General features: G+C 33.2%; 1 protein-coding gene across 2 annotated transcripts in view; it reads left to right on the forward strand.

The window, feature by feature from the left end:
- Positions 1–22,049, forward strand: part of SEMA3A (semaphorin 3A) — a 534,862-nt gene that overhangs the window by 503,778 nt on the left and 9,035 nt on the right. For both annotated transcript variants that reach the window (XM_005550353.5, XM_005550356.5), the window contains 3 exons: positions 4,467–4,508; positions 8,521–8,678; positions 12,475–12,542. In XM_005550353.5, the coding sequence (XP_005550410.2) occupies positions 4,467–4,508; positions 8,521–8,678; positions 12,475–12,542 (268 nt within the window). The remainder of the gene's footprint in view (positions 1–4,466; positions 4,509–8,520; positions 8,679–12,474; positions 12,543–22,049) is intronic.

Raw genomic sequence — 22,049 nt, forward strand, 5'->3', positions numbered from 1 at the left:
TCTACTGAATGCATGGAATTGCAAGGCAGTTACACTGATAACACATTTTAAACCCAATTTGTGAAATACTCCATGAACAGCTGAGCAGACAAATGAAAGAGTTTAATTTTTGTTCAAATGAAAACATAATTGATACTTTCCTAACCTAGTCTATTAACTCATTCTAAAAAAGTGCCCTTGTGTTTAGCATCCAACAGGCTGTGTCAGAATCTCCTGGGATCAGCAGGTTGAAAAGCTTTGCAAGTGAGAAAGTTTAATAAGGACTAGATTAACATATCTGAAAAAAATTGTAAATTGGAGTCATAGAAAGCCTTGAAAAGATGCTAAGTTTTAATTTTATTTTTACTTGAACACCAATTAAATGCAAATGAAACCAGTTTCATGAAAACATGCTTATGAAGCTACATCTGTTTTAAATGGAAGTCATATTCACTACCCGCTATTTCTCAGAAAAAAATCCCCATAGCTTATTTAAATGAATGTCATCGTAATATATTGTCTATTAAAATTCAACCACAGACAGCATATAGTTCATCTTATTCCAAACTGTTATTAATTTCCTGGTCTAAATAATAAATAAGGTTCCTTTAATTAATGGATTCTAGAATCTTAAGAACGTTAAAATCTTAATATGACACAATGTACTAGGGTTTCTTTTATGTTTTACCATTCATAAACGAAATATTTTTTAATCTACCTTATAGATATTTGTTATTTGTATTATTAAGGAACATGAAATGTATAAATATTAATCGCCTTCATTTTTGAAAGTACTTAGAGCTAGCTAATTTCACTTCAATTACATTAGCTGTTAATACTTCTCTGCCTAAGAAACACTTTCTTTGAAATTTGATTGTAAACTTTACATCATAAAAGCCTTCATGAAATAAGCTCCTTAATAACCGCATGACTATTTTTCCTGTGAAATTGTTGGAATGAAAGAAGTATCTGTGGAAAATTTTCCTTACTCTTCTAAATTTTCTGTTTTGGTTATTGATTCTAATATTATACAAACCTAAATACAGTCTTCAACTTTTTTTTTTAAGGCTGAATATCCATGATACGTTGTGCCCTTAGTTTTTGAGTTGAGGCTACTAAATTCTAAAGATTATATCTCTGCATAGAAAAAGTTGATAGACATTCCTTTCTTCATAGTTGTCTTTATTATTGATGATTTTTGTGTAAAATTATTATATTTAATAATTAATATAAATCATTTAAGCTATAAAAATGGGAAACTATGGAAAATCTCTAAATTATACCATTACATTAATGTACCTCCTAAATCATTTCTTTCATTTGTGTCTCAGGCAGATTGTCTTAAATTTGTTAAGAAAATTCTGTTCTCAGCTCATCCATCAGGTTTGAAGTAGAGATTTGCAGTTCTATAGCACATAGGGAGTAATTAAAAACACAAGAGTTGGGAGGCTGAGGTGGGTGGATCACGAGGTCAGGAGATCGAGACCATCCTGGCTAACACAAGCTGAAACCCCATCTCTACTAAAAATACAAAAAAAATTTAGCAGCGCTTGGTGGTGGGTGCCTGTAAGTCCCAGTTACTTGGAAGGCTCAGGCAGGAGAATGGCGTGAACCAGTGGGGCGGAGCTTTCTGTGAGCCGAGATTGCACCACTGCACTCCAGCCTGGGCGACAGAGCGAGACTCCGTCTCAAACAAACAAACAACCAAACAAAAACACAAGAGCTTACTAGGGAAGAAAAACGGCATCCAAAGGAGAGTAGAAAGGAGTAGTCAAGGAACAGTAAATATGTTAGGAGTGGCTGGAGGATGAGAAGAAGACTGTGTTAAAGGTCATTAAGGAATAATTAATAAAGAATCCCAAGGCATAATGGAATTTATTAGAGGAAGCAGTCAAGAAAGAATAAGTCGTCAATAGTAACATATAAAACAAAGTCTAATAATAGTTATGGATACAGAAAAGTGTCCTATCAGCAATACCCAGTTCATTGGTGATTTCTGCTTCTGAAGATAGTAGGCCACCTCTCTAGAATAAAAGTTAGACTCAGTGGGTTGAGCAGGGAAGGCATTGGATGAGAGATGAACAAGCAAAAGCAGTGAGTGTAGACTATTCTAAATTATTTTTGAAGAAATTCCAGCTAAGCTATAAGAAACAAAGAAAGACTTAATAGAATGGCTATCTTTATCTTAAATATAAATTAAGTGGAAGAAAGAGAGTATAGTGGGGTAAGTTGAAGAGAGGAGAGAAAGAGGAACATTGGTAAAAAATTTGTTCATTCATTTATTCATTCATGCAAATATGTATTAAGAACTTGTAAATACCAGGCATAATTCCAGGTACTAGGGATATGGCTGTGAAATAAACAGCCAAAATCTCTGTCCCAAATTGAGGGGGACAGGCAATTGGAAAGACACGTGAGATGCCTCAGCTGCCTCCTCACATCATTTCACCTCACTTCTGATTCCTATGAGGAATCTTTTCTTTATGCCCCGGCAGGCCAAAAAACAAGCTAGAGTCACAGCTGGGGCTGTGGGAGACTTAACCCCCTGAGAGCATGGAATGTGGAATGGAATGAATAAGTACTTTTCTTGGTACAAACCTCAGTGGACAATTTGGAGAGTCATTGTCAACTATCCTTAGATTTTTTTTCTTAGTATTGACTTCCATAATACACTTTTTAATTGATTTTTTCCACCTTCTCAATCCTCAATTCTTTACTCTTGCCCCAAACCTGCAAACAAGATTTTATCTCAGATTCTGCTTTGGGAATTGTGAAGAAACTTACAAGACAAAAAAATGAATTGTATGTATCTATATAAAATTTATTGATTATTAAGGCATATTAATAATATATTATTAGATAATGTGTGTTAGATAATGTGTGTGTGTGTGTGTGTATATATATATATATATATATATATATAACTGGCAATAAGCACTAAAAAGAAAAACTAAAGCAAGGAAATGAGATGGAAATGTGTGTGTGTGCATGTGGGTGTGGCTGTATGTGAAAGAGAGAGAGACGAGAGAGGAAGAGAGGGAGGAGAGATCTGAATAAACACTATATGCCAAGCACATTTGTAATTTGTTTTACATGTATTAACTCATTCAGTCTTCTCACCAACCCTGTAAGAGGCACCATCTAACTTTCAAATGAGAAAACTGAATTACAAAAAGTTTACACACTTTGCCTAATACTGCATTTCTGGCCAGATTTGAATCATAATTTGAGATCTGGCAGTTTGGCTCCAGAGTCCAACTCTTCACACTTAATTTAGTAGCTTCAGTCACCTACACAGTGAGGTCTTTTAAGATCCTTCGTTCCACCTAAGCCTCTTTCTTATCAGACCTCTCAGAAACCCACAAGCAGTCTCTGTCTTCTCATCATGTTTGTCTTGAATGAAAGATACAGCCTGCAGCACAGTTCGTTGACAGTGAACCTAAAGGATGTAAACTCATGTGTTCAGTTATATAGGGTTTGGTATCTGCCTATATCAAAGAACACAATTTATTTATGCAAGTCTATACACATTCATGATAAGCTCCAGATAGAACAATTAATGAAGTGCATTGGTGAGTGTTACTTTTCTAGTTATTACTCCTCTATGTTAACCTGTTGATAGACATTAAAGAGATTATATTCTCTGGCAAAGACCTGGGTGTAAGTCCTTGCACACGAAACCGTATTTTTCATAATAATGAAGTAATCTCATCCCACCTGAGCTCTTGTAGTCCTTGTCAACTGGAAAGTGACATACTCTCATCAGCTGTTACTGGTGTTGTTAGGAATGAGGCTGGCACTCTCAGCTAAGGCAGCATTCTCCAGTTGAACAGAACAATTTTCACAGAATACCAACATCAGAAAGGACCACTCTGAGACCATGATGAATCAAGATAAAAGCAAAACCATTTTGTAATCATGTCCACAGACAAAAACAAGAACATTGTCCAAACCACAAAAATGACCATATACACCCTATCCTGCCTATCACGAGTTATTGCTACTTCTTCACCAGTCACAGCTTTAGCCTTACTTTGTTCTTCCCTTCCAAATGATGTATGAAGACACTTAACCATAGAATTACCCCTGCTTTTTGACAACATCCAAGGTAGAACAAAGCTCTACTTCTTTGAACCCTCCCTCAATCACCTAACACAAGTCCAAAACATGTTTTTTCCAACACCTTCTCACTGTGCTCACTGCGCAGGCTCATGTTTTCCCTTATATTTTAGCAAACAATAACCCCAACTTGGTCAACTACAGGTATGTAGACTGTATGACATTGACACAATCTTATTGCCTGCTCCACATATTTGACCCTTATCTATGTAGTTTCTTTCATGTGTCTTATTTCCCAATCACATTGCTTCTTGTGGACACTGAAGTTCTCTCTCTCTGAAAACTAATAGAAGTGCCTTCAGTTAATTAACTAATAGCTGACTGTTCTAATTGACCAAACACCTCACATATTTCTTTTTCTCCTTTAGGAACCGACTACTATTTCAGCAATGGAGCTTTCCACCAAGCAGGTACTATCATTATGTATTACCATTGATATCCAATATTTTGTTAATTCTTGTGTTTCAAATAGATACATCTATTTATTTATCAAATTTCACAGATTTGTTAACAATTGTACAAAAATACAGGAGAAAACAAATATCATTCTTACAATAAGCTAGTAGATTAGAAACTGAAGATAGTTTTCATTGTCCTCATGTTTTTGATCAATCTCATCTGTGTTCTATAAACATATTTTCCAGATCATTATTTGTTATAAATTTTTACTTACAGCGTATTTTGGTCATTTTAATATAATTTACTCAATAGTCAATAATAATTTTCATCTTTTCTGATTATATATATATGTGTGTGTGTGTATACACTGAAATAGCATTGTGATATTTCAGGAATAAAAAAATTATAATTGATTCTTACTTTGCAAATATAAACAAAAATGCATTTTTAGAAGCTAGCAAAATTATTCACTGGCTATATGTGTTTGGAGGACCTTGACTTCAAAGTTAATTTTACTTTTCCCATAGTAATGTATGCTAGAGAAAACAAATTGTGCATTTAACTTTGCCTAAATATCAAAGGAAAACAAAAAAGGTCACTGCCAAATAAGTTCTAAAACTTCATGAATTCAAAGATTAGGACAACATGTTAATAGTCTTTCTATTCATATAGAATGAATGCTTTGGCAAGACACTTCAGAAAAGTCAATTGCTTCTAAATACTGTGTAATATGTGTAAACAAATATAGTTTTAATGTCTAATAAATTATATTTTCTCCATAAATGTTACCTAGATTTTCTTCTGTCAGTATATCAATGGTAACTTAAAAAAAAAAAAAAAAAAAAAAAAGCAGAAAACAAAAACAAAAACAAAAACAAAAAATAGAAAAAGCCAGAATGAAGTAGGGTATGCCTCACTTACTGGAGTAAAAACTTATTTACACAATTGTAAAGTGAGAATCATTTGGCAAATCTTATTTCTGAACCATTTACATGTTTTATCTCTGACCATTCTTTATCCCTTGAACAAGACATTAAATTACTCTGCCAGTAAAATTCAGTGTGCATCCTTTCCCCACACAGACATATCAAAATAGATTGATAATCTCCAAGATATTTAGAGCAACCCAGAGAACAGATATGATTGACCTGATACTGTTATCTAACACTGCATAAGTATGTGTTCACCTGTTCTTGTAATCTAAAAATTGTTAGAGGTTGGCAAATAAATCTGGGGATTTCCAGGATGGAAGCTAGACTGATACATTCTTTCCTGTAATGATTTTTAAAATTATTTATTTATTCTCTGCTAAGCCTCATTGCCAATCTTAATTACATTAAATCTGCATCTATTTTTGTAAACCATTTATTTCTGTTTTACATTTTTAAAGCTACTTAAAAATTACACATTAATCCAACATTTTACTGACAAAGAAAAACAATCTATCAATTTAAAATACTGTGAGAGAAGAAAGTGTCTTTTTCCTTTATTTTCCATTACTGGAGGAAATGATTTGATTTCGTTCAGATGTGACTCAATTTCATTCACGCTTATGGGCTTATGGGCATTTTTAAAGTGAGATAGTAGTTTCAAGAGAGACAAGTAGTGTTGCAAGTAATTTTCTGGATAAATGAACCCATCTCCTCCTATACCCCACACTTTGTTAAGGAGGATAGTGAGAGAGCCTGTGGTGATGTTAAATTGGGCAGAAAAAGCACATCAGGTTACTTACTAGTGACTGGTTTCTGCTCAATGGTGCCTAAAGGCTTACCCTATATTTCATGTGGATAGCATAATTATTTTTGCACTTCATTAATAATACTGCAAAATTATGGTAAAATGAACATGACATTGAGTTATAGTTACTTTTGGCATTTTATCACACTTCAGGTTTTTGTTATAATAATTTCAGTTGCCATATTTTCGTTTTCTATTCTTTGCACATACTATTTCTCTGTTTTTCCCTAAAGGAATGTGACATAATTAGATATTGTTATTTAGGTAATAACACTTTTCCTATTTAAATGTCATATTCTTAAAAAAATCTATAAATATATATTTTGTTCCTGCTTCTTAGAAGTTATCGGCCAAACAGAGAGATCCTTTGATTGTAGGACTAACTTGATGAGTAGCTTTCCTAAACAGTTGCAAACACAATGTACGGATTGACATGTCCATATATTGAAAGTGCTTACTTTCATTAGTGTGTAAGTTCATTCTTAAAAAAGGAGGCTGTGAAAGAAAGAGGAAAGAAAGAAAGAAAGAAAGAAAGAAAGAAAGAAAGAAAGAAAGAAAGAAAGAAAGAAAGAAAGAAGGAAAGGGAGAAGGAAAGCTTAACAACACTTAATCTATTTTGCCCAAAGAATTTAACCATCATTTCCTAATTTGTCCTGGTTTATAGCAAAATTCAATACTATAATAAAAGTTGAATATAGCAAAAAATTGAGCACTTAGTAATATACACTGTAATTTCATTTTTCCATGTAGTGAAATGGAATAATAATATTAATGAAGATAAATATTTCCACAATGGTTTAGATTTTATTGTATTACATTTCCCCTTATTTACTTTGCTTGTAATAAGGTATAAGTTAGTTGGTGAGATTTAAGCAGAGAAGTATTTTCTATGTAAACACTCCCTATAACCTTAATATTTTCTTAGATTATCATAGGTACTTCAGTTCAGTCTGCATTCAATTTATCTGGTTACTTATACATGCAGTTTATAAATGAATGTCTTTGGAAATGTAATTTTATTTATGTTCATTGTTAACAATTAGAAAATGTGTAGTATTAAAAAAGCATATCATTGTTCAGAGACCGACTTTTCTAAAACTTACTTTTTATTTAGAGAAACTAAACTTATTTAGAGAAACTAAAATACACTTTTGATCTCTTTTCAATGTATACCATTACATGTTTTAGTATTTATTTAAGTTTTATTTAAGGCTTACCACAATGATTGAATCCTCTAGTGCAAGAAAAGAGAGCTATGGTACCAATGTGGAGAAATTGCAAAATAATTTTATTTCATTTTGTGCTTACATAAATTTGCAGCTAATATGCTACATTGGCTCAACTTTGTTAAAGGCATTTTAAAACTTGTACTGAAATCCTGAATTAGTAGAAAAACAATTTTTTAAATCTTCCATATTCTGGTTCTTTCAATACCACCAATTTAATTGAGAATAAATGTATTGTAGAATGTTTATCTGAATGCATACTTTAAAAACCTGTTAAACATGTTCATTTTAATAAGGAAATTAATTCTTAGAAAAATTATATGATTAGCTCAAGATCATACAGGGCATTAATGGGCAGCGAGATCTAGAATCCAGGTTCCTTCATGCTCGATCCTATGCTTCTTCCAAAACACCTCAGCTTTTGGTTTGGCAGACTGCACCAGAGTGCACTTAGTTCCTCTTTTGAAAGATGTTTTTGAAGGGTAGTTATTTAGTAGTCTTTTTAAAAGTAATCTTCCTGGAGGTAGTGCAAGGCAAGACAGTTCTTGGGGTTGAGCCCAAAGTTTTTTCAAATGTAAGCACCAAACTTTTGCCCCTTTCCATATCATAGGAAAGGGCACGGTCCATCACAGGCAATACAATAGGGTACTGAGAAGTCAGCAGCAATGATTCCTGCCTCTGGCCAATATGGAACACATGGTAATAAAGACATTTTGGTGTATGAGTATTATAAACAGTAAAGGTAAAAAAAGCAAACTTGCAAAGACAAAACTGTAGCTTTGAACATTACATTGGTTGGTATATTACTGTCTTCATCTTCCCTTTGTTTTACACTTAATAAAAGACATCTGTTTCAGTCAAATATTTAGAACTTGCTCTTGCTCCTTTTTAAACTGCCATCTTGTCTAGCAGGCCTTTAAAGAAATTATCAATAAAGGGACGATTTTTTAAACCCTTAATTTATCTCTGAGAAGTTATATATAAATAAACTCTTTTTTAAGAGAAAAAGAAATTTAAAAAACAAGATAATTTTTGTCACAACAGTAAATTCTTTCCACAGCAACAACTATATATTGGTTCAACAGCTGGGGTTGCCCAGCTCCCTTTACACCGGTGTGATATTTACGGGAAAGCCTGTGCTGAGTGTTGCCTCGCCCGAGACCCTTACTGTGCTTGGGATGGTTCTTCATGCTCTCGCTATTTTCCCACTGCAAAGAGGTAGGAACAATATTCAAAATAAATGAAATGTTTGCTAGTTATCCTATCTGATTCCAAGCTTGAAATAGCTTTCTTCAAATAAGTGCATCAACTTTTTCTAATGAATAAAAAGATGTGAGGGCAGAGGGAGGGGCTTGTTTTGTTTTTTTCTCTTTTCTTCAAATAGTTAAAACAATCAGGAAAAAAGTCACAGAGAAAGTCATGAACGGAATCTAGACTGAGCCTTGTCCCTTTAGACCAACATACTCTGTTTTCCAAACATGTTCTTCCATTTCTATCCAGCAACATTCTGTCTCATTTTTAAACTTTAATAAGGCAATTTATGTCTCTGGATGAACAGAAAATGATCAGAGAAAGGAATTTATTTTCCTTTATAGTCTTAGGTAATACACAGGTGCCTAATTATAAAAAGTCCAGAATAATTTATTTCTACTTTAAAAAATATTACATTTTAATATGTGATATATGTAATTTTGATTAACATCCCCAAATACGTCTATTTGTTTCAAGAAAATTTAAGTATTATATTATTATAGTATCACCTTGCATTTGCAGTGTTTGAACTTGAAACATAAAACCATGTAGTAAAATATCTGTGCATATGCAATATATATGTATATATGTATGCATATATGTATATATGTATACACACACACATAATATATGTATACACACATATACATATATATATTATTATTTTTTTATTTTTTTATTTTTTGAGATGGAGTCTCGCTCTGTTACCAGGCTGGAGTGTAGTGGCACGATTTCGGCTCACTGCAACTTCTGCCTCCCAGGTTCAAGCAATTCTCCTGTCTCATCCTCCCAAGTAGCTGGGACTATAGGCATGCACCACCACGCCCAGCTAATTTTTGTATTTTTAGTAGAAACAGGGTTTCACCATATTGGCCAGGATGGTCTCGATCTCCTGACCTAGTGATCCACCCGCCTTAGCCTTTGGGAGGGATTACAGGGATTACGTCGTGTGCAACCGTGCCCGGCATATATATACATATATATCTCTTAAATATACTCTTGATAATACTTAAAAGTATTTTTTGGACGTGATTGAATAAAAGTTGCTAAGATAACTCTTCCTTCATTTGCCTTCATTTGACAAAATAGCCCTTTCAACAGCGTATCCTTTACTACTCACTGAAGGATGTCTTTCTCTATCATTACTTATCAGGGTTTAGGAAATGAGAATGGTGGACGAAATTAACATACAGTATCTCGTTAATATGAGCCCAAAGATTAACAGCATGTATATCAACCTATTAAAACATAAAATGAAAACCAGCTTTATGAAACCTCTGCATTTAGAAGCAATATAATTTGATTTATTTATTGTTTATTATAGCTATTTTATTCAAAGAAGTCATGAATGTAGATTTTCATAGCTAATGAAGTATGTCCTACAACATTTGTATCAGCTTGAATATTTGGTAAAATATTTAACCAAAGAAATGGCCCTAATGCCTACTTAAATCTTCTGATTACACACTTTAGATAACATTGACTGAGTGTAGAAAAATCTACAATTTAGTCTGTTACATAATCAGTCCAATGGATTAAAACACAGTATCCTGTTAATAATATTAAATCTATAGGCAGTATTATATCATATAAGAAATACAATTATTAAACCTTCAACATTCAGAATTGAGGTAACATGTTTGTATTACTTTTATATAAACATTCATTTTGTTGAAATTTCAAATTTAAAATAAAACTTACTGTGGAGATAATGTCTGTTGATCAAAGAAACTGTCGGTAATTTAAGGAGTAGTGATATGCAGTCTTTACAGCAGTGAAATTAAATTTTTTAAGATTAAAAGTTAATGCTTCTCAAAAACGTTTTACTCTAGGTGGCTTTTATTTTACTTAAAAATGTGGAATTCAGTCTGACGTCGTGGCTCACACCTGTAATCCCAGCACTTTGGGAGGCCGAGGCAGGCGGGTCACAATGTCAGGAGTTTGAGACCAACCTGGCCAGCATGGTGAAACCCTGTCTCTACTAAAAATACAAAAATTAGCCATATGTGGTGGCGGGTGCCTGTAATCCCAGCTATTTGGGAGGCTGAGTCAGAATAATTGCTTGAACTTGGAGGCAGAGGTTGGAGTGAACTGAGATTGCATCACTGCACACTCCAGCCTGGGCGACAGAGCAAGACTGTTTGGAAAAAAAAAAAAAAGTGGAATCCGTGTTTGAACTAAAATGAGTATTATTTCTTCTTCATGAGAAAGTTTATAATATTATATAATTTAGTAATAATCTATTTGAATTTTAAGCTTTTCTTAATAAGGAAAGAGATAAAAAGAAAATCATAAACACATCTATAAGTTAAAACCTATATGTTATTACATATTTAAAAAGTATTTATTGTATACCTACAATTCAAGATTGAAGGAATTTTCATTAGCACATTTTTGTTATGCCTTACAGATTTTACTTAATCCAATTTCATGAGTGACACTCTGTCTTTAAAAAGGATGTTTAGAAGCCTCATGATTTGTATATTCTTTGTGATGGCATTTTTCAAAAGCTTAAATGGTGGCAGTGAAAAATGCCTTCCCAAATGCTTTGTGGTTTGTGTTTCACAAGTTCTCTTGTTGGCTCAATTTTGAAATGTGCAACATCTGTTTGATTGTTTCACTAATTCTACAAATAGAAATCTATAAATACTTTAGACTTCTAAATTTATGAATACAGTAACAAATTCCATATTTGCAATTCTCAATGGACTTTGTGAGAGCTCTTTTTAGGGATGGTAACTAATTTTGCAGCAAAACAATACCCATTAAAATAGCAGCAGCAAACAGTTGGGCAAGTGTCCCCCAATCTTTTCCAGTCTGTTACACATAGCCAGTCTCCATTTTTAGCCTCTTCCTGGAACTTCACATCTTTTTTGCACCACAATGACTAGAGCCTACCTCCTCCTTCCCAGGCAACCATTAGCAAAACATAGAGAAAGGAAACTCACGATGTGCTGCAGCTCACATGTGATCTGAGGGTAGAATGTAGAAGAAATTGTTTTTTATAAGCAAACTTTGCTTTTCTCTTAAATGTAAGTTCATTTATTCTCTCTTTCATTCCTCTGGCAAGAGGAGGCCTTGCCTTTAAGTTCAACATTTATTGTTGCTTTTATTCACTTCACAGTTAAATTCGTTTGCAATCATAGCTGTATGATCATAAAAGAAACGGTTTTAAAAAAGAACAGGTCGATATAACAACCAAGAAAAGAAATTTTAAAACTAGCTTAAAAATATAATTTCTAGTCTTAATATTATAAAATTCAACAAAAGTCTATTTAAGGAATTATGTATAAGCATTCAGAGAAAGAGAATATTCATGTGAATTATAATTTTCAAGCTTATTTCTTCATTAATAATAAGAAAAAGTTTAATTTCTTTTATTGAAAAAAATTGATTATTATTTCAAATGTGCTTTTTCCACAGAAGTTAAGCCTTGAGTTTCTAGACATTAGATTGTTATTGATTGACATCTGGTCATGAAAAAGCCATGAATTCTCTGTTATCACTATTTTAAAGACTTTTAATATGTTGTTAGTACATTTGGATCTTGTTTCCCATTTTGATTATCTTGGAGACTGCTCTTACAGGTATAATGAACTGTTTTAAAAAAAAAGTCTTTTGGTTGGATGTAGATTCATCTCTTCCTGTAAGTTCCTAGAGTCTATGATATCTATATTTTTTAAATTTTTCTTCATTCTTATGACAAATTCCTAAAATGGAAAAATAAGGATACAATAAGACCTTTTAAATGCAATTGTTTCAGACGCACAAGACGACAAGATATAAGAAATGGAGACCCACTGACTCACTGTTCCGACTTACAACACCACGGTAAGTCACATTTTTCATTTTTCAACCTGCCAAATCCAGGCTAAAATCCTAAGTAATAATGCATATTCACGCACATGCACGCAATGTATGCATCTCTCCCGGAATACTTAAAGAAATGCAGCCGAAGAGAAATAAAATCTTACAGAAAGTAAATGCTAAAGAACACAAAACATTGGCCGGGCGCGGTGGCTCAAGCCTGTAATCCCAGCACCTTGGGAGGCCGAGACGGGCGGATCACGAGGTCAGGAAATCGAAACCAACCTGGCTAACACGGTGAAACCCTGTCTCTACTAAAAAATACAAAAAATTAGCCGGGCGAGGTGGTGGGCGCCTGTAGTCCCAGTCACTTAGGAGGCTGAGGCAGGAGAATGGCGTAAACCCGGGAGGCAGAGGTTGCAGTGAGCTGAGATCCGGCCATTGCACTCCAGCCCGGGCGATAGAGCAAGACTCCGTCTCAAAAAAAAAAAATAAAAAAATAACACAAAACACTGAATTACGTTTTATTATCATGAATTTTGTTTTATTATGATGATAAATTCAAAATTTTAGATGCTTACAAGGTTTAAAGCTCAACTTTCTTATATTAACAACAAGAAGCCATGTGCAAGTACTTCATTTTGCATATAGTAGCAACCTGAGATGAGTAGGCAATGGAAATTTTCATTAAAATATACCAAAGAAAAAAACTATAGTCTTAAAATATGCCTTACAAATGATTCTTTTCTATGCTCATGATATAAATCTAATATATCATTATTGGGCATTCTAGTCAAGCAGAAGATAATGTGGGTATCCTTACACTGAATTACTAGTTGGGTACTCCCTTACACTGGGCCTTTTATACCAAATTCATTTTTTGCTTCCTAAAAGATGTCAAAGCATATTTAATGTCGAAGTTGCTTAGTAAATGCAGAAACATCAACCAACCTTCACTTAAAATGGAGTAAAATTGTAATGATGCCCCACTTTCCATAATTCAAACATTATGCCATATTATTATGGAAATAATAATGAGGTTATGCTTCCCTCTGCTGGGGAAACTTATCAATAACAATACTGCTAATGAACATAGTTAAAAATGGCTGAAATGTACAATGTAAACATTGTCACTTAACATAATTATTCTATTAATTTTTTGATGCCATTTATTCTAAAAGTAGTTAATATTTATCAATTAACTTTTCTTTGATTTACTAATTCTATGTGTGGAATATTCCTGTTTATGAATTTTAAGAAAACATTACCATACATAGCACCCCAGCATACATTCCAAAACTTACTTTCTAAAATTCAGATCCCCTGTGGCATAAGCTGGATGGGTTGGTATTTGATTTTTGAATGCTCACAGGATTGTTTGGGGAATCCTAATACCAGGAGACAGGTAACCACGAATGAAGCCAGTGTTTCGGAACCACTTTGCTTGCAAATTTTCTCACCAGGGACTTTCCTATCTGTGATTATCTTCACTATACATAAGAAAGATACCACAAAACTGGAGTAAATGTTATGACTGTCCCTGCATTACTATGGCGCATTTATTGAACGCTTTCCTTAATTTTTTTCAAATGGCATATTTAAATCAGATCATAAAATATTTGCTAGTCTTTCATTAATCTATTTCATGGGAAAATATTGAATTATGATCAGCACCATTCCAGCAATGTAGTATTTTGAAATATTAATTCATTACACTAAATAATCTATTTGCCTTTATGTGGAGAGTTAATGATAACTACTGGAAGTAAAAGAATCAAGAGAATGTAACTGAATCAATCAGACATTAATCTCCATGTCAAAATGAAACATTATTTTGCTCATTGTGTATTTCTAGGTTTATATCGATACAACATTATGAGTATTGTAGATAACAAATATTTGTTGAATGAATGATGCAAAAATTTCAAGTTATAATCTAGATACTTGTATTGGTACTTTTGTTTTTCAGTAGAGATTTGAACTAATTGCACTTATTGATTTTTGTAAAAAATACCTTATGTCATTCATTAACATGTAAGGTTAATATAATGTTATTATTAACACCATTATATTCAAAAACAAAATCTCTCTTAGGAAGCATCATTATGAACTTATCAATTAGCTAATGAATATTGATTATATGCCATCATGTGTAGGACATTATGCTGTTTTGAAAATTGTTAGAGATTATATGCACATTCATTTGTTTAGGGATCCCTTTATAGATTCAGCTTGTATTTCAAAATTATATTAATGCTAGAGTTATGAGTGTAAATATATACAGGGAAAAATGGACCAAAGGAATTTTTATGAAAAATAAGACTGTGGACATAAATATTTTTGACTGTTGAATGACTGGGGTTTGGAGAGTGTTTCAGATATTAAAGATGTGTTTTGATAAAATTAGAGTGGTTAAAGACTATTAAAATTTGGCATAGAGAATGGCTTAGCTACAAGAAGAAAGAAGTAAAGTGAGTGTAAATAAATTTCTCTCCTGATTCTTATGTCAGAATGCATACTGGAGAGAGAAAAGAAAGTGCTACTGTTTAATGTTACAGGGTCTTTTGGGGGAGGGTTGTGGTAAACAACTCTAGATGTTTGTGATATCTGGGAGGAAAGGGTAAACTAGCCCAACAAGCCCTGCAGCCATAAAACATTCCTTTTTTGAATGCCTCTTTTTCCCTTGTCTGCTTGTTTTGATAACTGACCACACATAAACCATATACACCATAGATTACACTAAATTTCAAATATTTGGAAACTAAGGCAGGCATTCCCATTTGGCCAGGCTGAGCCTTACCGTTAGGAATCAGTGATTATTTTGGAATAGTTGACGTCAGTATTTGAAAGTAAAATGAGCAAAAATCTGGAACCCAGCCTTATTAAATCATGTATGTTGCCTTGCTAATATCAATTATCTCATCGAATAAAATATATGTGCTCATGTGGAAACATGTAAAAATATGAGATATTTTCACAGAAAGCTGGTAAACAACATGGAGCCAAATTACATACTTCAGGATGATCAGTTCCAGCTGTAATGGTAAACACATTCTGTAACACTCTATAGTTTACACATCCAGAGGTTTTAATAGAGAGACTGTATACAAAATAACTCAGAAGTAAGGTGGAAGAAATTTCACTTTAGATGAAACATTTAACACTCACTTGGCACTCTGCTCCCTTATATGTAAAGTGGCCCAAGTGGTGAACTAGGCCAGGTGAAACAGAAAAATCCAGCTACACCTCCTCCTGATCCCAGGATACTCTCCTCTGTTGCTGGTGGCTGGTCACCTAGGGTAGATTTTAGTATCAAATCTTAATATACGTGTGCTGGCAACTCTTGTCTTCCCACTCACACCTCAAACAGGATGCTACAGAGAAATCTCAGGTTGTTTCCAATCTGTTCTCCTCCCTAAAATAATTGTTGTGTACAAAATTGGAGCTCACCTGACCTTGTACTCAAGAAAATGACTGATCAAGGCAATTTACCTATAAACTACTTCCCATTTTCTTTCTAAGAATGGGCCATATTATGATTACATGTCCAGAAAGGAAAAAAAAAAAAATTACACCATCAGTACTAATTTTTTTAACCATACCATCATGTTAGATTTCTGAATCTTTGAAATACTTTATGTCCTATCTTCTAGTCTAATGGTATGACTGAATTTCACTTTCTAATATTTTTGCATGCATGCATTACCTTTCTGACACCTCAAAGTAATATGTCCACAGAATTCAATCTTCTTAATTATCTCCTAAACTGTCCATCTCAATTATATCTTGGTTGGCATCAGAATCATTCCAGAATTTCATAAAATGTCTTTGGCAGTGCCATCTTTATGATCTGCAGAACTGTAAAGTTAGTATTTTGGAGCAGTGCTATTATAATCTGTGCCTTAGCCTCCTCCAGTGATGAATCTGAGCATTTAGCCCCAAGAGGAGCTTCAAGATTTGATAGATGAGCATGATGTCAGCCTTAAAAATAATCCCTACCTTTAATAAATTATCAAATTTCATCAAATCTCAGATGATATAATATAAAATATACCATTCTTTTATGTACTTTTAAGAAAAAAAAAAAAAACTGCTGAAGATGGTCAGTCTGCCAGATGATCCCAGCATCAAACTGGGACACCAAATGACTCAAGACTAGTCTAAAGGAGAAATAAACTCTTATTCAGATGATAATAGCAAGGAAAATTGTCTGTTTCAATCATAATCATGTCTGGTTGGAAAGAGATTAAAAAATACTCCTTGAACTACAAGGTGGTATTTATGAAGACTTACTTTCTGAATTCACACAAACAGAATGGACCCAAATTTCAGACAGAGACTTTAATTTAAAGAGGTATCATGTCAGTAGGATCCCACATGTCTGGCAGAAGTAAGAAAGAATTTCTCCTAGAAGAAAGCAACTTCAACTCAGATCAAGAAAAATTGTAAGACACATTCTGATATCAGAGATATTAAAGTATAAAGAAGTGTGCATCTTAGAATCAAATACTTGCAGTATTACCTTCTATGAGTTTTGTAAACCCTGTTTGAATATTTTCACTGGAGATAATCAGTCATCACGACACTTGTCTTCTGCTTAGGAAAAAAAATCGAATATTCATATTATACGTGTGCAAGGCAAATGCACAGATAACATGAATAAGAAGAGGTTTGCAATAGCTTACGTATCATTATTCTCCACTGAAGTCTTTAAGTATGTCATCAGAGATCACCTGTTCATACACCTACAATTCAACTGTTACAAACTGAGATTGTTTTTTAAAGTTTGTTGCATTTTTTTATTTCAAAAGTTATAAGGATCACATATTATTAAAATACAAGAGGCTATTTTCATTATTGTTTATGGAAGGTTTCTGCTTCAGCAAATGGGTGTTTTCTATCTCCCGTCATATCTCTTGGGGAAAAGTAAATGAAACATTAAAGTCCATGTTTCCTGATTTTTTAAAGTAAACGTTCCTATGGTAATTTTGCTCTGGCATAGATATTATTTGTGCTTTCTTTTGTAATGCATTTGCTGTAAAATCATGAAAATAAAACATACCAGATGTTCAATATAAACTAAATAAATATTACAGTAGATATCTTCATATTGGTATTGCTTGTCAAGTAAATGACTTTCAGCCTGCCGTATACTAAGGAAGCCTATTACCCATGACATCACAAGATATTAAGTACAGTGTTCTATGTAACTATTCAAGTGGCTTCAAAGCTATGAAATTTTATTATCATATTTCAAATTAATGATCTCTGAAAGATACTGGTGACTCTACCCCCCAAAAATATTTATGAATAATAACATTAAAATATGTTGACCCTATGACTGTTTAACCGTTTGTATATATATTCATACTTATATCTATGCATATGTATGTGCATTTCTGTGTGTGTATATACATACATCCATACACATATATACACATATATATAGACACACACATATATATGTACACACACATATACACACAGATTAGCCAATTTTAAGTTCAAATCCTCAGGAATCTATGGATTCAGGAAAGATTAGAAACACTTAAACTATAAAATTCTAAATACTATATCCTGGTTAATAATTACTTCCCAGCACCAAAGTCATCTTAATTTAGGGCATAAAGCAAAGTAGTTTAAAACTAAAATTTTAGCCAGTTGAAAAATTACAAGTTTAAATTTTCTTTAAGGTTTCATTGTCTTTTTATACTTGGCAAGTTACATCCACTAACTTCATATTTATTGGTCCTATTTCTAGTAAATGGGTTAAGCACAGATGCATGTTCTTAACCACACTTGTTGGTACATGCACACATACATGCCTGCAAACTCACATTGAATATTTACACAGATTCTAATTGGTGAAAATATCATACTAGACACTGGAAAAACATTGTACTAGACATTACCTCGAAAAGTAAACAAAATCACTGTTATGTACTCCAGTATATACTGTAGACTTTGTTTTATTTGCACTACAATATATGATATTATCAAATAGTTTGTTAGCATTTTTTTTTCTTTTTTGTTTTTTGACGGAGTTTCACTCTTGTTGCCCAAGCTGGAGTGCAATAACACAATCTCTGCAAAATGTAACCTTTGCCTCCCGGGTTCAGGCAATTCTCCTGCCTCAGCCTCTCAAGTAGCTGGGATTGCAGGCATGCACTACCATGCCTGGCGAATTTTGTATTTTTTTTTTTTTTTTTTTTTTTTAGTAGTAGAGATGGAGTTTCACTGTGTTGGTCAGGCTGGTCTCGAACTCCTGACCTCAAGTGATCCACCCTCCTCTGCTTCCCAAAGTGCTGGGGTTACAGGCATGAACAACCATGCCCGGCCTGTTAGCCATCTTAACACTCAGGTTCAAAATATTCAGGAATGTTAAGAAGGAATGAATTTTTTTGTTTTCATTTTACACATTTTTAAATATTTTATGTCTTCTCAAGAGATATTGACCCATCTTTGAAGTGTTTTCCATCCACTTGAAGTTAATGGGTCTTTTCTATTGATAGAGCATCTATTGTATTTCTGCAGAAAATCATATAGAATCCAATGAGAAAAATCTAAGTAATGCTGCTTATACTTTAAGTTAGGCATTGGTACAGTATTCTGTGTCACCAGGAGTTTATGGGCAACATTTCCTTTCCTCCTGTTCTTGACCTTTGACACTGAGTATTATTGAAAGAAATATTAAAATTATAATGAAAACAACTGGAATTTTATTTTGCTTTATGTGGTACAGAAACTAACTGTATTTGTTAAATAACCTAAATAAATATGTAAAATAATTGGCATTCATTTACCCATGTCCTAAATTGTTTTAGTTTTACATTTATTATTTACAAATTAAACTCATAATAAAGTGGAAGAACACTAAAATTGATAACAAATCAAAATTGAATGAATATGATTCACAACCTCATCCATCTCTGTCTTCTCTATAGAACATCAAATTTCCTCAGATAGGTTGCATTATTAACATTTCAATCTTGCGAGACATTTACGGGGTTAAAATGGAGAGTGAATAAATAGAAAGCTGAAATGTGATGCCTTCTGTTTCTGCTATATTGGAAGAAAATCAAATGCTAAATAAGGCCTTTAGCAACATGATATTTCTGGTCAAATGATGGATATCATGACTTTTTTGTTGTTACAAAAGGAAGCAATTTATTTAACTATTTTCTTTCCTCCCATTCTTTCTGGTTTATTAGCTTCATTTCATTTCCATAAATTATCCCACTAAAGGAGGAAATGATTAATTGAAGATTGCTTCCTTAAAAACATTATTTCTTGTCATTAACAGCTGCAACATACTGAAACGTTGTGTTATCCAAACACACTGTGGTGCTTTTAAAAGAATTTTAATGTTTTGTTGCTCTCAATTATTTTGTTCTAACCATTCAGATGGTTGAACCCATGGGGAATCACTATGCTAATTTAACAAGGATACCCTTCTTTTCTACTGGCAATTTTCATGACAAAAGTTTGTATTCAAAACAGTTGCTTTCTAAGTGTGAAATTTATTTAAAAATGATTTAAAGTGAGATTGCTTTCTTTCTGGAAGCCCGCAAAATTATCTATTACATGACATCCTTTAGTGTTACAGGTATCCTTGGAGATGTGAGAAGATATTCATGTGACTTCTCAGTTCTCTTTCTCTTCTTCTTATTCCCTATTTGGAATTTTTGATTTTGGCGTAGACATGATTAGTCATCATTGTCTCCCACCCTCTCTCAAGTCAATTTTTATAACATTATCAAACTTAACAAATTTAGAATATTTGAAATGCTTACATCCTCCAGCAGTTCAATGAAGCATTCCATCATAATCAGAGTTATAAACCCTATTACTTTTTGCTTGATTAAACTTTTATTCATTACTCTTATATAATTGTGATAACTCTGTGTCTTGAGAATGTCAAAGTTACATGAGATTTCAGGTTTTAAATTCAACATGTTATCTGGATTTGCCATTTAGCAAACATCAGCTAAGCGTTTACAGTTACCATTCTGCCAGGATTATGAATGCACAGTGTGGTGGACGAGGGGAATAAACCAGATTAAAAAAAATTGTAACAAATGTAACTACACAAACTCTAAGGAGATAACTAAAGAGAGTTTTTTTTGGCAATATGGAAGAGGAAATATTTTCTTTGATGGTTGTAGGGGAGTGAGATTCACGCTGAAGAGTGTAATTTGTCTTCATTTGGATTCTCAATAAAGGATTTTAAGATTTAATTAGCAGTTGAAACTATCACAACAGCAATAATAATGATGTCACCTGACATGTTTATGACTATTGCTGTGCCCAGATACTATGCCAATATTTTTGTACAAGAATATTTTAAGAATAACAAAAATAGAAAAGGTTATAAAAGCCTGGGGCAGTGGCTCATGCCTATAATCCCAGCACTTTCAGAGGCTGAGTCAGGCAGATCACCTGAGGTCAGGAGTTTGACACCAGTCTGGCCAACACGGTAAAACCCTATCTCTACTAAAAATATAAAAATTAGCCAGGCTTGGTGGCAGGCAGCTGTAATCCCAGCTACTCTGGAGGCTGAGGCAGGAGAATTACTTGAACCTGGGAGGCGGAGGTTGCAGTGAACAGAGATCGCACCACTGCACTCCAGCCAGGGTGACAGAGTGAGACTCTTTCTCAAAAAAAAAGAAAAAAGAAAGAAAGAAAGGGCTATAAAAATATTTCACTGTCTAAAATTGCTAAATGACCTATCGAATATATACAAGATGAGTTGCAATTGTTCGGTAAAAATAAAGATAAGATAAAAATAACAACATCACACACGTAGAGCAAGCAGACTGAGAGAGAACAAAGACAGACATGTGGCAAGAATATTTACCAAGAAGTTATAAGGGTAAGACATATGTTTGTCTAACTGCTTTTTGTCAGTCAATGTAGATGGAAGTATGATCACAAAGTTCATTTAAAAATAAAAGAATCTGTTGTTCAAGAGAATCTCAATAATTTCTAGAAAGTAAAATCGGAAAGAAAAATTTCACAAAGGTAAACAGAGTAAACACGGCAATGCCATCAATATCATATCAAAAATATTGTGACATAAATACAGTGAGTAATGGAGAATTGAGAAAAGTCTTACTTAGCATAGGGTGGGAACACCCTGCCAAAACCAATTTAATAAAATCAATTGTCTGATGTAATTAACATGGTGTGTTCCTTGTAAACTGCTCTCAGATCAACTGGTTTAATCCAGAAGGAGATTTTATATTACTCTTATCCTGAATATATAAGATTTGATATCCTTCAGAAAATACGTAATCACCAATACTTCCTCAGTTGAGTTTTTGTTTATATTGGGTAACCATGAATTAAATATTATACTCTCTGAAAAGTACCTAGAGTAGAGCTATACTGTGTATGGCTGTTTGCTTTAATAAAGAATCAAATTGATAGCAAGCAGTAGGGGGACTATAGCAGATAATAAAGTAGTATATATTTCAAAATAGCTAGAGGATTTTACCTGTCACCACAAAGAAATGATCAATGTTTAAAGTG

The sequence above is a fragment of the Macaca fascicularis genome, chromosome 3 (genome assembly GCF_037993035.2).
Source record: "Macaca fascicularis isolate 582-1 chromosome 3, T2T-MFA8v1.1".
NCBI lineage: Eukaryota > Metazoa > Chordata > Mammalia > Primates > Cercopithecidae > Macaca > Macaca fascicularis.